The sequence below is a fragment of the Triturus cristatus genome, chromosome 5_2 (assembly GCF_964204655.1).
Source record: "Triturus cristatus chromosome 5_2, aTriCri1.1, whole genome shotgun sequence".
Taxonomy (NCBI): domain Eukaryota; kingdom Metazoa; phylum Chordata; class Amphibia; order Caudata; family Salamandridae; genus Triturus; species Triturus cristatus.
This window is the reverse complement of record NC_140588.1, coordinates 266427379-266447059: the sequence shown is the minus strand read 5'-3', so window position 1 is coordinate 266447059 and position 19681 is coordinate 266427379. Positions and strand designations below refer to the sequence as shown.

Here is a 19681-nt window from a genome sequence, read left to right as displayed (position 1 = left end):
CCAAAAACTCCTCATATAATAAATACAATAAATTAATCCCCAAATAAATTAATGCCCAAAAACTCCTCATATAATAAATACAATAAATTAATCTATACAGCTTCCCTTCTAAATGAACTATGAAAAGTACATAGAATACATAAAATGCAAAAAGAGCGGAGTGTGCAAAAAAGCGATAAGACCTAATTCGATCTTTTCACTATCCCCCATTTTTAATCAAAACCACCCCAAACGTTTATCTAAGTTTTGTTTATATTGCACAAAATGCATTGGTATAAAAACTCATATTTCGAATGGCACTGTAAAATATCTCAAATATTTCATGGTTCCCTATAAAACATGCGCTTCTACATCTTAACGACAGCCCCTTAACCAGACTGCAGAGATTTACGACTGGCAGCATTACTAGTAGTATGTGGCAAAGTTACCTAAATTATGTAGCAAGGTTATCTAAATTAAGCGCAACAAGGCAAATCATGTTGCACATTTACTGGCAGAATAATTTTCATCCATTCGAATAAAAAGTTAAGTTTTTTTGAAATCTGCAAATATAGTGGCAAATACGGAGGATCCACAATTATGTAGAAAATATAGACAGCACAGAATTGCAAGTGGTTGGCTATATGCAAAGTATTTGGTACAGTGTGAAGGCTGTGCTTAGTTGGTGGTTCACCACCTGGGGTGGCTTAGGTGTCTACAGGGAGTAGATTCTCGGTGGAGGGGTTGTGCACAAGGTGATAACTGTTCACATTAGGTACTTTATCATCCATATCTGGTTTATTGCCCATAAAAGATCCGCTCTTCATAAAGGGTTCTGTACAGGGCAAAGGCTGTGCATAGAAGGGGCTTGGCTACCTCTGGGGCCTGAAGGAAGTGGGTTCTCCATGGAGGGAATGTGTGCAAGACAAAGTCTGTTTGTAACAGGGGCTTGCCCTGTGTGGTTGATTGCCCACATGAGGTTGGTTATTCACAAATTGTATTATTTTTGTTTTCACTTGCAGAGGTCCTGCAGCAGACTTGCTGGATCATTAGAACCAAAGGGAGAGTACTGTGTGAGTTCCATGAGGGTTTTACTTTCTGTTCCGGGTCCCGCTGGAGCACAGCAGGATCCCCCAAATAAATAAAAACACAATGTTTTAGTATTAAAGAATGATTTTCATATAACTTTGAGGTTAGAGCTTCTCTAATAGGGTCAATTAATGAGCATACCTTGACTCTTTTCATGAAATAGCTTTTTTTTGGTGTTGCAGTGCTGTGGTACCTGAATATGGTAACTCCAGCCCTGAGACAGGTAGGAAAGATATGATTGTTTGAAATCACTGTCTTGTTCCATTTACAGGATGGTCTCACCCTTGCACCCTCATATGGGATTAGCATTTTCATGTGGTCACATCTTGTGCTGTACACACCTAAAATCTTTGTATTTTTATCATTTCTGGGAGTTTCACATCTTTTTTATCATGACTGCTGGAAATGAAAGCGAGGAGGAGATGGCGGAGGAGAAGCAGGGGACTCCTAGAGCCAACAATGAGTCCCTGGTGTGGTGGTTCTTCACTATTCCTCCGGGACAAGATTGTTTTCTGTAAAACTGTCATGGGCACTATCTGTGATAAGTAGTTTTCAAAGAGTACTCACATGGCACTTAACCCCTTCACTGCTTAGCCTTTCCCCTCCGTGCTAAGCCTTTTTTTGCTATTTGGGGTCCTTCGCGCTTAGGCTCCTGTAACTTTTTGACCACATAAGGTATCCACGCCAAATTTGCATCCTTTTCTTCCAACATGATGGGGATTTCAAAGCTACCCAGGGTTTGTTGATTACCCTGGAGGGGACTCAGAAATTAGCAAAAATACAGATAATTATTTTTGGGGGGAAAAATGGGAAAAGGGGCTATAGATGAAAGTGTCTGGTTTTTTCCCCTGCAAATGGTATCAACAAAGGGGTTGTGGTGTAGAATTCACCATCTTCCCAGATTTCAGGAACAAGCAGACTTTTGTCTGAAAACCAAAGTTTTTACACAGTTTTGGCATTTTTCTGGGACATAGCCTATTTTTGCTATTTTCTGTGCTTTCAACCTCCTACCAGTTAATGGGTATGAAAGCAATGATGAATCCTGGAATGCTATACATTTATGAATAGTAGACGAAATTTTGAATTCAGCAAGTGGTCATTTATGTAGATCCTTCAAAGTTTTCCTATAGAAACTAACAGTTGAAAATAGAAAAAATTGAAAATGAGTTAAAAATAAATTCCATTTGTGCCAACGTTTTCACCTGTAACTTCTACTAAGTATGACAGATGTTTGAAAGCAATAAACCGTTACATCCGCTGGACCCCTTTGGTTGTGGGCATATATAGGACTTGTAGGTTCATCAAGAACCCGAAGAACCCAGAGCTAATAACTGAGCAGCGTCTTGCAATGGTATTTTATTGTGTACCTGGTATATAGCAATTCATTCAGGAAAATATAAACAAGGAAAAATCGATATGAAAGTCACCTCAGTAATTCAGAAATGGGAACAAAATATAGAGTTTAGAAACAGTAGCTATTTGCACATTGCCGAAATTGTGAGTACCCATACCAGCATGTGAATTATCATTTTTCAAAGTGACTTATTTTTTACACATTGTCTTACATTTGGAAGGCAGAAATGCATTGAAAGTCAATAGGTAATAAGCCATACCTCATTGGACTCCCCAGGGTGTCTAGTTTTAAGAAATGTGTGGGTGGGGTAAGTTTCCCTAGATGGCCGTGAGCCCGGGGCCAAAAAACCAGGTGCCCCCCCGCAAGACCAGGTAGTTTTGTGATAGGTAATTCTGAAGTCTCTACAGTACGATTTGGGCTATTAACAGTTGCAGCCACTATGCCTACCCACACAAGTGAGGTACCATTCATACCGGGAGACCTGGGGAAATTCTGGGTGGCAGGACATTTGTGTCAGCCCGGTGATCCTACAACTTTCCCACACAGAAATGTGAGAAAAAGTTGATTTTTTCAGCAAAAGTTGAGGTTTGCAGGGGATTCTGGGTAGGGAATCTTTGGGGAATGCATGCAAGCCATACCACCCTGGACTCCCCCGGGTCTCTAGGTTTAAGAAATGTGTGGGTTTTGTAGGTTTCCCTAGATGGCCACCGAGTCCGGGGCCAAAAACTCATGGGACCCTCCTTTCATAAGCAGATAGTTTTGTGATAGGTAATTTTGAAGTCTCCACTGTATGATTTGGGCCATTTCCTGTTGCAGCCACTATGCCTACCCATACAAGTGAGGTACCATTTTTATTGGGAGACCTGGGGGAGCGTTGGGTGGTAGGAAATTTGTGTCAGCACGGTGATCCTACATCTTTCCCACACAGAAATTTGAGAAAAAGTTGATTTTTTCAGCAAAATTTGAGGTTTGCAGGGAATTCTGGGTAGGGAATCTTTGGGGGATGCACGCAAGCCATACCTCCCTGGACTCCCCCGGGTCTCTAGGTTTAAGAAATGTGTGGGTTTTGTAGGTTTCCCTAGGTAGGTAATGTTGATGTTGCCACAATACGTTTTGGGCCCTTTCCTGCCACGGTTACTTGGCCCACCCACACAAGTGAGGTACCATTTCAATCGGGATACTTGGAGAAATGCTGGGTGGTAGGAAATGTGTTGTTTCTTTGTGAAGCGTGAACATTTTGGCAGAGTAATGCAAGGAAAATGTGACAGTCACATTTTGAGGTTTGCAGGACATTGTGGGTAAGATAACTTGTTGGGGTCCACAAGAGAGACATCACCATGTACTCCCATGGGTGCTTAGTTTACGACAATATCTACAGTTGGTAGGTTTTTCCTAGATGGAATCTACACCTTGGCAGTGAGACAAAAAAGACAAATATTACAGCACAACCATCTATTCCTCAAGCACACACACATACTGGTTGGATTTGACACGAAGGCGAGTGATGGTTCAGTTATAAAATTTTATTAACAAGAGATTTCACAAAAATGAAATGCACTGTCAATAAATGAAAGGACAAAAAACTGAACCAGTGACTTACAGCTTGTGAGCTGTAAAGCTGTGTCAAGGCCCCAACCGCTTTACAGGCCATTCACACACCTTTGGTACATGATACACACAAGACCATTCACACCACCAGGCACGGAACCAACACAGTACAACATTCACAAAAAGGGACAAGGTACACCCTGCTTGAGAAAGACAGAAAAGACAAATATTACTGCACAACCATCTATTCCTCAAGCTCACATACATACCAGTTGGATTTGGAAAGAGGGTGAGTGATGCTTCAGTATATACAATTGTATTAACGAGGGATGTCACAAAAATTAAATGCACTGTTAATAATTGAAAGGACAAGAAACTGAACCATTGACTCACAGCTCGTGAGCTGCAAAGCCACAACAGGGCACCAACCTCTTTACAGGAAATTCATACACCTTTCATACATGTGACACATTACAACACTCACATCAGCAGACAGGGCCAATTCAAGGGCCCATCACTTTCACACGCCCACATGCCTGACACAGCAATCACACCAGCTGACGGATTGCGTGGACTGGCATTTGGCTAGCAGTGTGTGTAGTGACCAGCAGCAAGTCACTACTCACACACCATCAGCCAAGCGCCAGTCCACGAACACCACCAGCCAAGCGCCAGTCCACGCACACCGCCAGCCAAGCGCCAGTCCACGCACACCGCCAGCCAAGCACCAGTCCACGCACACCACCAGCCAAGTACCAGCCTACACACACTGGCAGCCAAGTGCCAGTCCATTCACACCACCAGCCAAGCACCAGTCCAATCACACAGCCAGCCAATCGCCAGTCCACGCACACCACCAGCCAAGCACCAGTCCACGCAGAAAATACATTGACAAATTGTACCCCTCCTTGGAAGCGACCCTTGCCCAAGGGGTCACGTCCGTTAAGGAAAACAAAAAAAACAATCACTGCATTCAGTGATTGTTGCTGTTTTCTGCCCCCCTGGGGGAAATTGGCCTACAAAATGGGCCAAACTGCCCCCAGGAGAAGCAGAAAACAGCCACTACTGCCCCCCCCAAAATGGGGTGCGATCCTTGCCCAAGGGATTGCCCCCAATCCTAATTTAAATGAATCCCGGTCTGGTGGGTTTTTCTGCCCCCCTGGTGGCAGAAGGCCCAAAAACCCAGCCGATCTGTCCCCGGGGGGGGCAGAAAAGTCTTTAAAATATTATGCCCCTTTAGGAAGCGACCCTTGCCCAAGGGGTCGCTTCCATTAAATCAAAAAGAAATCCCTGGTGCCTAGTGGGGGCATTCCTGCTGCACGATCGCGACGCCAAGGAAAATCGTGCAGCGGGAATGACCTGCAAAAAGAGGGGAGAGGAAAAACTCTATCCTCTCCCCCGATGCCCCACTGGAGCAAGGAAACTCACCTGTTTCCTGCTGGACGCCTGGAAGCAAATGGCTTCCAGCGCATCCAGCTGTTCCTGATGACGTTGGCGCACACTGTGTACGCTGACGTCATGGGATTGCGCGGAGGGGTCGGGGGTGGCAGCGGAAACTCTTTAGCTGCCATCGCCCTTTGTGGGGGCTAGATGGGCTGCCCATAGGGGGAGCGCCAGCACTTCCCCTATGGGTGGGTGCCATGACTGAGCGGTTCCGTCATGAGCACACACCCACCATGGCTCATGACGGAACCACTCCTTCATGAGAATAGAAGGGGCTAAGGACGTCATTTAGACGTCACCAGGGATCGCAGCCGCCCCTTGCGATACTTGCCACTGCCTTTGTGACCCCTGGCCTCAGAGGTGGCAAAATCATTGCCAAAACTTCAGGGGATCACCGCATTCCTTTTTTCAGCCCATTTTCCTTTATACTACTAGTGAATAATATTTTATTATTCACTATTAGTGTAAATGAAAAGGAGCACAATTAGCTGGGATGGGACTTTTGGTGGCAGCTGTGGAAAGTACACATGTTTTTAAATGTATATTGTGCGCATGCTTGCAGGTGAGAGTGTGTTTATGTGAGAGAGAGAGTGTATGTGTGAGTATGTGTCTGTATGTGTAAGCATGTGTGTGGGAGAAAATGAGTGAGAGTTAGTGACAAGTAGTGAATGAGAATGTGAGACTGAGGCCCAGTTTTACTAATCTTTGACACAAGACAACGCTGCATCAAACATGATGGACTGCCTTGCACCTACGAAAAATAGAAAAATGCTTCATATGTAATAGCATATGGTGCATTGTTTCCCTCCCTGGAAGCTGGTTGCACTTTTGGCAGCCATGTGTCAACACACAAACCCTTGCAGGATAGTGCAAGGGTGTGAGCATTCAATGAAGCATAGGTTTTGTACTGGAAGGATTATCTTCCAGTACACAAACTATGCTTTAAGGCTTTTCACACTTTGTATGTGTGCTGTTCAATGCAGCACACATGCAAAGTTGGAAAATGAAGAGAACTTAAAACAATTCTCCTCCTTATGACTGTCTCGAAGATTTTGCCACAAATTTCTCCCTACAAATATGTGTAGTTAGAGATTTGCATTCAAAACCCCTGGTCTGTTGCATGACAACGCCTGTGCACTACCCGTGAAACGACCATTTGACACATAACACAAAAGTGACAACAACATGTTGCATAAGTTAAGTAAACCTGGGCCTGAGTGTCATTAATTATGAGTATGAGTGAGATAAAGAGTGAATGCATGCAAATGAGAATGATTAGTAATTGGTGAAAGAGTGCAAGAGAGAGTTAGTGTGATGTTCGGGGCATGTAACACCTGCTCCTTGAAAATATCTTGATCAACAGTCATATGATGTCACTTCTTGTGATGTCATTAAGGCCAAAGGGTATGTGATGTCACTTCCGCCACACCTGCAATTTTTGTAAATCGACGCATGATGGCACTTCAAAAATGTGGAGGTACATACAGGCAAGCCTCCCTATATGCCTTGCAAGAGCTGAGCACAAACGTGATGCACAGACGGCATCTAATTTCACCACTGGACCATGGAGCCCCCCCACACATTTTTTTAAAGATTAAAGCCCTGGGGAGGTGGTGATCCCCGGGGCTGCGGGGGGACCCAATTCAATTAAAGCCCCAGGGAGGTGGTGGCCCCCATGAGCCCCCGCATCTCATTTCATCATTGCCCCGGGACCTGGCCCACTCAGGGGCTTAAATGACACTAAGCACGGGAGCCCCGCATCTTTTTTTAAATATTTTTCGGCCAGATTTGTGGATCCACTGCAAATGCCGCTGAAAATACTTGCATTTTTTGGCCCTCTTGGTCCCTGTGGGACCCCCTGAGCAGGCCTAGGGGGTCTGGGTGTTTCTACCCTGCCCCCTTTTCTTGTTTTTTAAGGGTTTGTTTACCTTTTTTCTTGTGACTCAGTTGAACCGAGTCACAAGATGGCTGCCAACAGTTCCTGGTTTGAAGTGTTGGCAGTCAATCAGATGGCAGGCACGAGATCAGGAGGGCTTGCAGATCCTCGCGTCCCCATTTGTATATCTAGGAATATTTAAATTTCTCAGGAACTACTGAACAAATTTTCACCATTTAACAAAAAGAGTGATTTCTGAACCAAGAGCAACCCTTTTTGCCAAATTTGGTGTAATTCCGTTCAGCAGTTCGGGCTGTAGCAGTGTCTAAAGTTTCCTATGGAAATTAACATGGAGAAAATGAGTTTTGGGACGTCCCTGTTTTCTTGGCCCTCACTTGACAAATCACCCCGAAACTTTCAACACAGCAGTTGACCATATTAGTTTTGAAAAATTCGCCAAGATTCGTCAAACGAGGCCAATGATATTGGCAAATAGAAAACACTTTTCCTATGGAAACTAGGTCTTAACTTTATCTACCTATTGTCGACCGCTAGTAGGTAATATATATATATATAATTCATTCTGTTATGTCATTGTTCTTATTGTACAGTTAAAACCTCACTCTGCAGGTAAGTTATAGGCCAATTAGTGTTTTGTTTAATTTTCTTCAGTTCAATGAGTTTACAGAACACAGTTTTTTTTGTAATCCTCCAACAAAGCATGGCAAGGCCAAGGGCCTGATGTATAAAATTTTCATTCGCAAGAAGTGTCTGCAAATTGTGCACTGCCTTTTTGCAAATGGAAAGGAATTTTGCAAACTGACCTAGATACTAATAGGTCAGTTCACAAAAGTTCAAATCGTAGCTGGTAGCAATTCGACCCACCTTATCAAAATTCATGAGGTAGGTTGTACATTGCGACTCAATGCGATTGAATGCCAGACACAGATACGGTGGCCTGCTGGGGTCAACTACCATATATGTGATAGATTTTATAGATTTTTAAATAAAGTAGACTTTTTTTCCAAATACAGCAAATTTTCCAGAAAAGAAATGGCTGCTTTTACAAAGAAAAGTTTATTTTTTGTGTTTGTTTGTTTGAGAGTTCACAATGGTGCCATGGACTGCTACCTTCTCTCCAACAATTATTTTTAACATTCACAAAGTGGAAATAGTTCTTTAGGTTCCTTATTTGTAAAATGGCAATGTTCTGTGACTGCATATTGGTTGGAAAACATGGATACATACCTTAATGTACCGCTATTTGAAAGGGACACCCTAAACACGCCCCTTCCAAATAGCGATTTGTTATTGGTTTGTAAACCCATTTTGTGATTCGGTATCCTATCACCGAACTGCAAAATGGGTTTAGTGCTTAACAAAAAGACATTTTGTGGTTGCAAATCCTCTAACATTGAGAATACCAGGCTTTGCGACTGTAAAATAGCTTTGTACATCTGTTCCCAAGTTCTCAGTTCATTTAAGCAAATGTTTTTAAAAGGTTAGGCTAAGCCAACTTGAGTTGCGACAGAATTTGCTTTCAAAGGAACCACAAGGTCTTTTTCAGTTTCAGGGAATATTGTGCAGGGCTGGACTGGGCATAAAGATACTTGGAAAATTACTAATTGACTGGAGAATAGTTAGCTGGTTAAAGGATGGGTAGGTTGGGTGTTACTCAGCTAATCAACCGCTAAAGCAGTCCAGAGGGAGTGGCACGCATTATTACCACAGGAGCCTACAAGGTCTGCTGCGGTAGAATGAGTCATCTCCTGGGTGGTTTGCCCGATTGTGAAGAAAAGGTTGTACTTTATTGATAGACTTACTTCATGAATTGTGATGTTATTATTAAACATTTTCATGAGCTGCTTAGAGCTTCTGGTCCATTCTGGTATATTTTACCCTTCTCTTTTTGACAAACTTAGAATTTTTTTAATACACCTGTAAAAGGGAACTAAGGTCTCGATCTTGATTTTGGCGGTGGAGCCGTCCTCCACCAGGTCGAAAGAGTAAAATACTATGTTGCCCTGGTGGAGGTCACGACTGCTAAATTAAGAAATGTCCGTTGGGCCGACAGACATTTCTCATTTTCACAGAAACCACCATCAAAGTGCTCCTGTGAATATGCATTGTAACTTTGACATATGGCTCTGTCAATCATGGCTGGGCCATATGGTAAAGTTCCTTTATTTTTGTTTTGAAAAAGAAAATCCTGAAGTGGGGTGTTCTTCTTTAAAATAAAAGAAATGCCCCCCTCACCATGGGAGTTATTTCTCATGGCGACATGGGCATTAGATTTCACTGCCCCTTACAGCCAGGGTTTTCCTGGTGGTGGTGGGCAGTGAAATTTGACTTCTATGTTCTCCCATCTGAACATACAAGTCAACCGCTGATGACCCTTACTATTTTGGGCTATCGAAGGTGTGTAAGAGGTGGAGTAGTGTCCACCATCGTTACACCAAAAATTCCCCGGCATCTAAATTCGACGGGCTGACCCTCATATTGGCAGTAACCATTCTCCGTTGCCATTGCTCTGGAATATGCTTACTGCCAATATATAAATCAGGCCTTAAGTGTTTGTTTATGGCCGGGACTTTTTCTACAACTCCTGAGGCAATTAATGACTGCTGGGAACAATCCTATTTTAGTTCCCATTGATATTTCAGAGTTTAGGACACTATTTGACTCGAAAATCATAACCAAGGTTATTTTTTTAGTTTGGGTTAGAGGAATCTTTAGCTGTCTCACAGAGCCATGACCATTCACATAGAGAAAAGCAAAAGGTCAGTTACCACAACCATTGGCTGTTGTGCCTGTCATTCACGTTCTGAAGTTGACCAGCCCACATTTATCAGGCATTCAGCCAGTGGTTGAAAGTAACTGTCAGTCATAAGGTAGATTTTTTCTCTGTATTAAGGTAAGGACTGCTTTATCACTCCCCATACGTGGTGCGTGTCACACAACAATGGAGTCCTTTTTCTTAGACACCTTAATGGCCCCCCAACCGCTAGACCTCCGTGGAGCTCCTGTGATGGGGGCGCTGAGGGTAAAACGATATGACGCCCCAAGTGGCAAATGTTAAGTAGTTTTGTTATATCCCCCAACGATCATATCGTTATACTGTGGGAATTTACTTAAGCTGGAACATTGATCAAGCATTTTTGTCACCATAAAGCTGTAAAAAGCAGGTTTTCGTTGCATTTCAGAAGCATGTTTCAAACCATTTAAATATTTCAGGACATCATACCATATCATAGATTTGCTTGAAAATATATTTTTATAAACTCTGATCTTAAAATTGCTTACTGATCCAAAATGAAAATTTAAAGTGGTTGTATTCATGAAAATATAGGATCCAGAAATGCTGCACAAGACCAAAGTAAAATGATTTTAAAATGTAGGTTTCTAAATTATTGCAAAGATGATGAAGTAATACAAAGAAATCACCACTGACTGTCAGATCCATGACTGCACCAACAATGAAAACACTACAATTTATAAATAAATAAATACGTTTGTTTTGTATCCTTTCAAGAAATGTCAATGGCGCCTAAGCAGAAGCTGATCCTCATCGATGTCGACTGCGGGACGGACGATGCCCAGGCTATCATGATGGCCCTGGCAGCTCCCAGTGTAAAGGTTTTGGGCATTACCTGCGTAGGTGGCAACACCCCCCTGGACAATGTCTGCAAAAATGTGCTGAGGGTCCTGAAAGTCTGCAAAAGACTTGATGTAAGTGTCATTTTACAATCTGAAAAGGATTGCTTAAAAGTCCTCTTCCAAGACCATGCCGTAGAAGACAGAGACAAGTATCAAAATCAATGCAGAAAAAAATTCTGATATTGAGTATTATTTTCATGCAGTTCATGGAAGCAGATGTTAGAGAGATAAATTTAACAGCAATTGTGATTGCATGAAGTTGTTCAAAAATGTGAATTGACTGCCTACAAATGATGCACACCAAGAGAGCAAACAGATACAAATATAAACAATTAAGGAAGAATTATTGCTGACAAAATTAAAAATAAAATGTGTTTGGTACTATTATTTTCAGAAAGTACAGTATCATATGCCCTAAAATGACATTTGCAAAAGAAACATTGTTCACATATGAACAGCTTAAACAGTTACTGTAGCATGGATATTATTTGCTCCTGATGTAAATAGTGGGTGTCCAGCCCAAGAGAGTCATTCTGCAGTCTTACCCTTTAAGCATGCTGCTGGTGCTGGATGTTTCCTTCACTCCAGGTCCAGGATCTGGAGTGAATGGCCATATGACTTGCTGGCAAGTAACAGTAGTTTCCTCCTACCCCAGGGCACAAGTCCTACAAAACGAAGAAGGGGAACTCACCAAGTTAGGCAGTATGAAAGTGACATCATGGCGCATGACTTCAAAGCACATGAGATCGCAGTGCGTGACATCACACGTGGCATCACAGGAAGGGGCATCACAACTCATGAACTCACAGGAAGTGACATCACAAGAAGTGTCATCAGATCTTAAGATCTCACACATATGTTTGGCAGGTATTTCATGAGTACATTTGAGCACAATACAATATTCACCAAATTAGATTTTACATCGGGGTTGTGCCAAAAAAGTGATGCAACTCCGACACAAAATCTGGGCCTCCATCTTGTCATTCTGCAGCACACATAGAAAGAGGAAAACACCTCTTAGGATTGTTTATGTGCAGGAAGATAGTAAGATACCCCTTCCTGCACAAAAATCCTGCATGCAAAAAGGCATACTTGCACCATGGTGCAAAGGTGCCTATGTTGGCGCTAGGCTGCCGAAATGCCGCCAGCACAGGGAGAAAGGACAGTAATGCACCATATTGGATAAATACGGTGCATTCCTGCCCTTTCATTTTGGCACAGAGCAGCGCAGGGGGAATAAGGATGCCTACTCTAACACGACCGACCTGCGCCGGGCCTAACATCTTACTTGCTATGTAGTATACCCCCTACCACTGCTTACAGACCACATACAAAGTGCTCCGATAGTGCGACTGACTCATCCTCCTGCCGGAGGTCGACCACGCTTCTTCTTAATTTATCAGACCCACCTGGAACACCGACAGGCTGGCAGGGGATATCCCTCTTCCTCCGCGTAGGCGGCGGCAACTACAAGTGTGTCTCCCAGTATCCTCATGCTCCTTTGCCTCCTGCATACCAAAGATGGCCACCAACAAAGGTCTCAAATACCAGACCCAGAAACAGCTGGTGAAGTTTGCCTGGTCCAAACAAGGGGAAGATGCCAACTCGACGACAGGAGAAGACCCCAAAACGTCGCAGCCTCGCCCCTCAACCAAAACTTTCACTCTCGAGGACGTCATGGAGGCTATAGCAGGGGTTCGAACCTCTCTGGAGACTCGAATCAACTCTGTGAATATAGAGGTAACTCTCTTAAGGGCGGATCTAAAGAAAATGGACTCTAGAGTCAAAGACGTAGAAATTACAACGAAAGCCTTCATGACCGACGCCTCTACTCTACAACAGCAAGTAGCCCAGCTCCAGACCCAGCAGAAAAGAATGGAGGAGCTCCTGGATGATTATGAAAGGAGGGCGAGGCGGTACAACATCCGGATCCTAGGGGTTCCTGAAAGATCGGAGGGGCAGACTGTTGATCTTTTTGTGGAAGACCTGGTTATCAACAGACTCCAACCTAAACGCCTCTCTAGCTACTTTTCCATTAAGCGGACCCACAGGGTTCCTGGAGGACGTCCGAAGCCTGTCCCCCACCCCAGGCCCATAATTGCAAGAGTCTTTAACTTTCAAGACAGGGACATCATTCTACAGACAACACGGGCTGGACCTCCGTTAAAAATCGACAATGCAAATATCACCTTCTTCCCAGACTTTACTGTTAAAGTTCAGGCACAGAGACGCAGCTCCACAGCGGTTAAAAAAGCCCTACACGGCAAAGACATTAAATATTCCATGCTGTTCCCAGCCAAGCTTCGAGTGGAATCCGACGGGAAATCATGTTTTTTTCTGTCCCCAGAGGAAGCCTGGAAATGGCTGGAGGGCTGTCGTCGAGTGGAAAAGCCATCGGACCCCCACAGCAACAAGGGACTCAACAGTAACCAACGTGTTCCTCTGGCATCAAAAGAACATCGCTCAGAAGAGGACCCAGACGGGTAAACTCTCTGTCGGACTGCTGGATTCTATTCGTTCTCAACAACACCACCAGGCCACATATGTATTCTCGATTATAAAATTTGCGGCCTACACAAAATGTCTCCCTGGGTGCTTGCCGATCATATCTCTGTGGCAGTGCTTCCCCTACGGAGCAAATACCTCAGAAAATAACATCTTTATGAAAGGGAAAAGAAAACTGTCTAAGGATCGGACCAGAAGTGAACACTTAAGTATACCATGAACATATAATGTTTCATTGGCGGGGGTAGAGGTGGTTAGCCAGGCGCCCTACACATGACGGGGTGGGCGACAGGCATTCTGCCTTGTTGGGGAGTGGAAAGTTGGAATTCCACTGGCACGGGGGCAGGGAGGGGGGCAAGGGTTGGGGGAAGGGAGCTAGTTGGGATATTATATGTTATAGTTGTACTTACACAGAGCATCCAAGCGAACTTAACTTCACCGTGTCCATACACTAGAATGCGAACATCATCCACACTTTCGGGGGGGGTGGGATGGGATAGGCTTTATTATTACTGTTATGCTAGATTGCTCTTCAATATTGGGAATGGTAGACACAACACTAACGATCGCATTGCATTCCCCCTCTGCTCTTCACTACTGCCTGACATGACGGAAACGAAAAACATTAAGTTATCAATAATGACGTGGAATGTTAATGGCCTGGGGAGTAAGATAAAAAGAGGAGTTGTCCTACAATATCTTAAGAGGCACTCACCTGACCTGGATCCATACATGAGAACACAGGCAAATTTCTCGACAAGTACCTCCAACCTCTCATTGTTAACACAGCTAGTTATATCAAAGACACTACAGACTTCCTTGTGAAACTATCATCCATCCAAGTCAACAATATGCCACCACTGATCTTATGCACTGCAGACGTGAGTTCTCTATATACATCTATACCTCACCTTGGAGGCATTGAAGCCATCGAACAAATTTTGCTTAACAGTGAGATAAAGACACACATGCAGGCCTTCCTCATGGAACTGATGATATTTATTCTCTATCACAGTTACTTCAAGCTAGACAATCAATGGTTTTTACAGCTATCCGGAATGGCGATGGGAAATTGTGCTGCCCCAACGTATGCAAACGTGTACATGGAGAACTTTGAAAAACAGTACATATATACCAACTCTAAGTTCAAAGATCATGCCAAAATGTACGTCAGATATATAGATGACCTGTTTTTCATGTGGTCCAACACCAAAGAGTCTCTTCAGGATCTGTTAACAGAAATCAACAGCAAAGATCCAAGAATAAAACTAACATGGCACATAAGTGACACAGATATCTCCTTCCTTGACGTCAATATCAAGATCACACCAGAGGGATTCATTACCGACTTACACAGAAAAAACACAGACAGAAACAATACCTTACATTTTTCCAGCTTCCACCAAGGGTCCCTGAAGCAACACCTGCCATATTCGCAAATGTTACGTGTTAAACGCATCGTTTCAGACGAACAGACATACATCATGCGCATTAATGAGATGCGTGAACGATTCCGTGCTAGAGGATATCCTGAACATACTCTGAATGAAGCACAATCTAGAGTTGCTCTCATCACCAGAGAAGATAGCCTTTTGAAAAGCAATAGAGTGCAAGAACAACGTATGGTGATAGTATCCAAATACTCCACAGCCAGCCCTACATACAAGAAGATTATACGGAAGCACTGGCCCATCTTACAAAGTGAACCCGACTTCAAGGGCATTTTTGAGAAACCACCAATTTTTGCACACACAAGAAGCAGAAATTTCAAGGAAATTTTGTCTAAACCCACTGAAACCCACACACAACACCGTGGCACCATACCTTGCTTCAATTGCAATCACTGCAATAGTGTCATCAAAGGCAACAGTATCCAGCACCCAATGAAAGGTCACAACATTAAACTTCAAGTTGATGCTACCTGTGACTCGATGAATTTGATATATGCTTTGAAATGTCCCTGTGGAAAGCTGTACATCGGTAAAACCGAACGGAAAATTAAAACTCGCCTCAACGAGCATAAATCTAACATCAGGCTGAAAGTTGAGAAATCCAACATCGCCATGCATTTTGCTGAGGCTCGGCATTCCATCGCCCAATTAAAATTCATAGTACTTGAAACCCTCACCAAACGAGAAGGGATTGACAATCATAAACTCTTGTTAAAAAGAGAACTTGAATGGATTTATCTGTTACAGACTCTGAAGCCGCATGGTCTTAATGACCGTATTGAGTATAGTTGTTACCTGTAATACTAATATGATGCATTGCTTATTATGTTACTGTTTATTCATGTAATACTACTTCTGTTTTTTGACATTGTCTCTCTGCATTCTCCCCAGTTTGCATCACCTGTACTCTATCTCCCCACATTCTAAGATGGTCGCCACCGTGCATACTTCCGAGTAGTCCTTTGTTTATGTTTACGTTTCTTCACGTCACATCACCGAGTGTTTAAACATAACGAGCACCCGCCCGCACCACACGCAGACCCCTCGACTAAGCGATGGACGGCACGCTTTGCCACCGGTATCTATGAAGTAAGTGTTCTTCGCCCACAGCGCTACAGAACCCAGCATGTCATTGCGCAGCGCGCATTCAACCAACACACGCAGTAATTTCCATTGCACTACCCAGTACCTTCACTCAGTCACTAAAACGTTAGCAAACACACCCGTTTTAGTTATTGTTGCACTTAGTCACATTAAGCACGTGTAAATCCAGGCGGTATACCCTCACTGACTCATCCCTCCCTCCCTTCCTCAACAGTGCTCCGTGACCAAGGGCGTCCCAGCCCGAAATGCATAGGAGATCAAGATTCATAGATCTGCTAGTATGGATTACAAATGAACATTTGATATGCCAAACAATATCGAATTGAACTAATTTGCTGAATAAAAGCATTTAAAAACACGCATCTTAAAAGGATTCACTTTTGCATGAATCAACTTAGTTTGATTACCCATTGGAGTGCCTACCCAGGGGATGTACTTGCAGATCTCTGCAAGACACTACTCAACTATTACAAGAAACACACTTGGTGGGAAATTGTTGTAAGGCTCTTAACAGATGGGGGTACAAGCTTTTAGTCCATGCAGGTTTCACTTCAGGCTCCAAAGGCACGGGGACCCTTATACGCAAGAATCTCGCCCTTACACCCACCCGAGTCTGGACTGACCCACAAGGTAGATTTGCTGTGTTGGAGGTGTTGTGGGAAGGCAAACCACTAAATGTGATATCAGTCTATCTTCCGCCCTTGCTGGGTAGGATGGCACTGCAAGACCTAGGCAAAATTCGAATAGATCTCCCCCCGGGTACATTAATACTAGGCAGAGACTTCAACTTGATAATGGACGAGAGGCTCGACAGACACCCCCAGAAATCGTCTCCCCGGTGCAGGACACACATGGCTGACTTCACCCAAGCAATGGGTCTCACGGACATCTGGCGCACATTGAATCCCACCGCAGTCTACTTCACTCACTACTCCAATGCACACAAATGTATGTCCCGCATTGACTATTTTCTCACGTCCCATGCAGATATAAGCCAATTTCAACACCCACAGGGGCTGCCAAGAGGTATATCGACCATTCCCCCCTCAGGGTTGAACTTACCTTTCATAGGCACTGTACACGAGACCCTATAGTCATTAACCCATGGCTTCTCACGATCTCAGATATTAAAGAAGACCTTACTGAACACATGGACCACTATTTTAATGAAAACGTCGGCTCTGTTGACTCGGCGAACACAATTTGGGAAGCTTATAAGGCAGTAATTAAGGGGCATTCATTAGCATTAAAGATCAGGTATATCAGGAACCAAAACACACAACTGACTCAATTAGAAAGTGACTTGCTACAACTAGAAACAGATCATACCACATCCCCTACAGAAGATACAGCCCACAATCTCCGGAATAAGCAACTAGAATATAACGCCCTGGCACGTGAACAAACTCAGCCAAGACTCCTCCGTACCCGCTATTGAGTATACAAGCTTGGGGAAAGATCTGGAAAAATGGTGGCATGGCTAGAGTGACTGGATCAGATGGCTAGATGGGTCCCAGAACTCCTACTAGAGGATGGGAAGCAGATAACTGACCTGCAAGAGGTGGCAGAAACATTTGCAAACCATCTGGAGGCGGTATATACCTCCAAGACTGTCCCTTTCAGATAGTGATAAGGAAGCCCTAGATGCAGATATAACAGCAGAAGAAAACTGTAAAGCCATATTTGCTATTAACTCGGGGAAGACAATGGGGCCCAATGGGATCCTGATCGAATTCCTCAAGGGAATGGCCCTTAAAGTGGCCCCACACCTCAAAAATATTAACGAAGAGAGTCTGGAGCAGGGTGTCCTTCCCTTGGATCAAAGACTAGCATCTATTGTCGTTATACAAACCGGCTACCGATTGTGGCTCATATAGGCCCATATCCTTAATAAGCTCCGAAGCCAAGATGTTAGCCAAACTCTTGACGACCAATCGGGGTTCGTACCAGGCCGTAACATCGCTTTAAATATCCGTCGAGTTCACAACGCCCTTGGCAGGCAGCCATATCTACAGGAAGACGCGATTATATTGTCATTAGATGCCGCCATGGCGTTTGATTGGATAGAATGGCCCTACCTCTTTGAGGTCCTGGCGAGGTTTGGTTTCGGTCCTCGATTTCGACAATGGGTGGCACTGCTATACACCGCACTGCTGGGTCAAGTTAGAGTAAACAATCACACATCATGTACATTTACCTTGCAGAGAGGAACCATACAGGGTTGTCCCCTTTGCCCCCAGCTATTCGCGTTGACCCTTGAGCCACTAGCACACTCGATACGTGGACTGCGCTGGAGCGAGGATAAGGAAGATAAACTTTCATTATATGCTGATGATTTCCTGATCTATTTGGCATCCACACGGGCTTCAATTAATAGCCTGCTCAACGTCATTACCAATTTTGGTAAATATGTGGGATACACCATCAATTGGTCCAAGTCGGTACTCTACGTTTTGTATGGCCCCCCACCTAAACTACCGCGTGGATATGCGATTGAAGTAGCCAATGACGGTTTCAAATAATTAGGAATCTATATTACGCCCGACCCAAAAACATTTTATGACCGTAATCTTCTAGGCCCCCTCCGTCGGCTACAAGACGACGTCATACACTGGAGGTTACTGCCCTCGTCCCTCCTGGGAAGGGCAGCCCTATTTAAAATGCTTGCACTCCCTTGATTTTTATACGTGTTCAAAAACTGTCCATCCCCAATTGCCAACACCTACTTTACTATCATCGAAGGAGAGCTCCGCAATTTATTGTGGGATGGAGGGACGCCTCGCATTGCTCTCCGGAAACTGACAAAGGGATGTTACGATGGAGGAATTGCCCTTCCGGATTTGCGCTTATATTATTGGGCCACACAACTAGTAGCTACTAACCAATGGATCCATGGCTCCCCATCGAATCCGGCCCTTGGGACACTATTGGTATTACTAATATAGGGGACCTAATACACAGGGGCAAACTTCTCACCTTCAAGGTGCAGCACACCAAACACGCCCTTGCACCGGGTGAAGTTTTTCGATATTTACAGATCTGACATGCACTTCTCACCAATATTCCAGACCTATCCTCCTTACCAGACTCTTCCCCTCTGGAGGACCGCTTACTTTCAGAACCACTCCCGACAAAGGCTGTCTCCTGCACATATCGGAAGCTTTGTAACAACCTACCTGACTCCTTTCAGGATCTTCGGGATCAATGGCAGACAGACATAGGGCCAATAGATGACGACGACTGGCAGACTGCATTAATGTCCCCTAGGGAAATGGCGATAAATCATCGATTTCGCCTTATCCAACTGAAAATCCTACACAGAACCTATTTCTCTGGTGTACTCCTGGCCAAGATAGGCAGCCGGGTGGACGCATTATGCCTCAGACGATGTGGTAAAGATAGTACCTTCAATCATATCTTATGGGTCTGTGCTGAGGTACGATCCCTATGGAATAACGCAACCAAAAAAATGAAGGACACACTGGGCAAAGAGCTCCAATTGTCACCAAGGTTGGGAATATTGAATATATGGGAAGCCACCGACTTGACGGAAATTGAGCAAGAATGGGTGGCATTGTGATACCTGTTAGTAAAAAGGGATATAGCAATGCTATGGGGATCTAATAAACGGCCTTCCACGATTGGATGGGTGGCGGAAATGGATAGATGCATGAT

At 44.0% G+C, this 19681-nt stretch overlaps 1 protein-coding gene across 1 annotated transcript in view; it reads left to right on the top strand.

Moving 5' to 3' along the window:
* The window catches only part of LOC146822854 (uncharacterized), a 180785-nt gene that overhangs the window by 4265 nt on the left and 156839 nt on the right, over positions 1–19681 (top strand). The window contains exon 2 of the mRNA XM_085607027.1: positions 10822–11018. Coding sequence (XP_085463153.1) covers positions 10824–11018 — 195 coding nt within the window. The 5' untranslated portion in view covers positions 10822–10823. The remainder of the gene's footprint in view (positions 1–10821; positions 11019–19681) is intronic.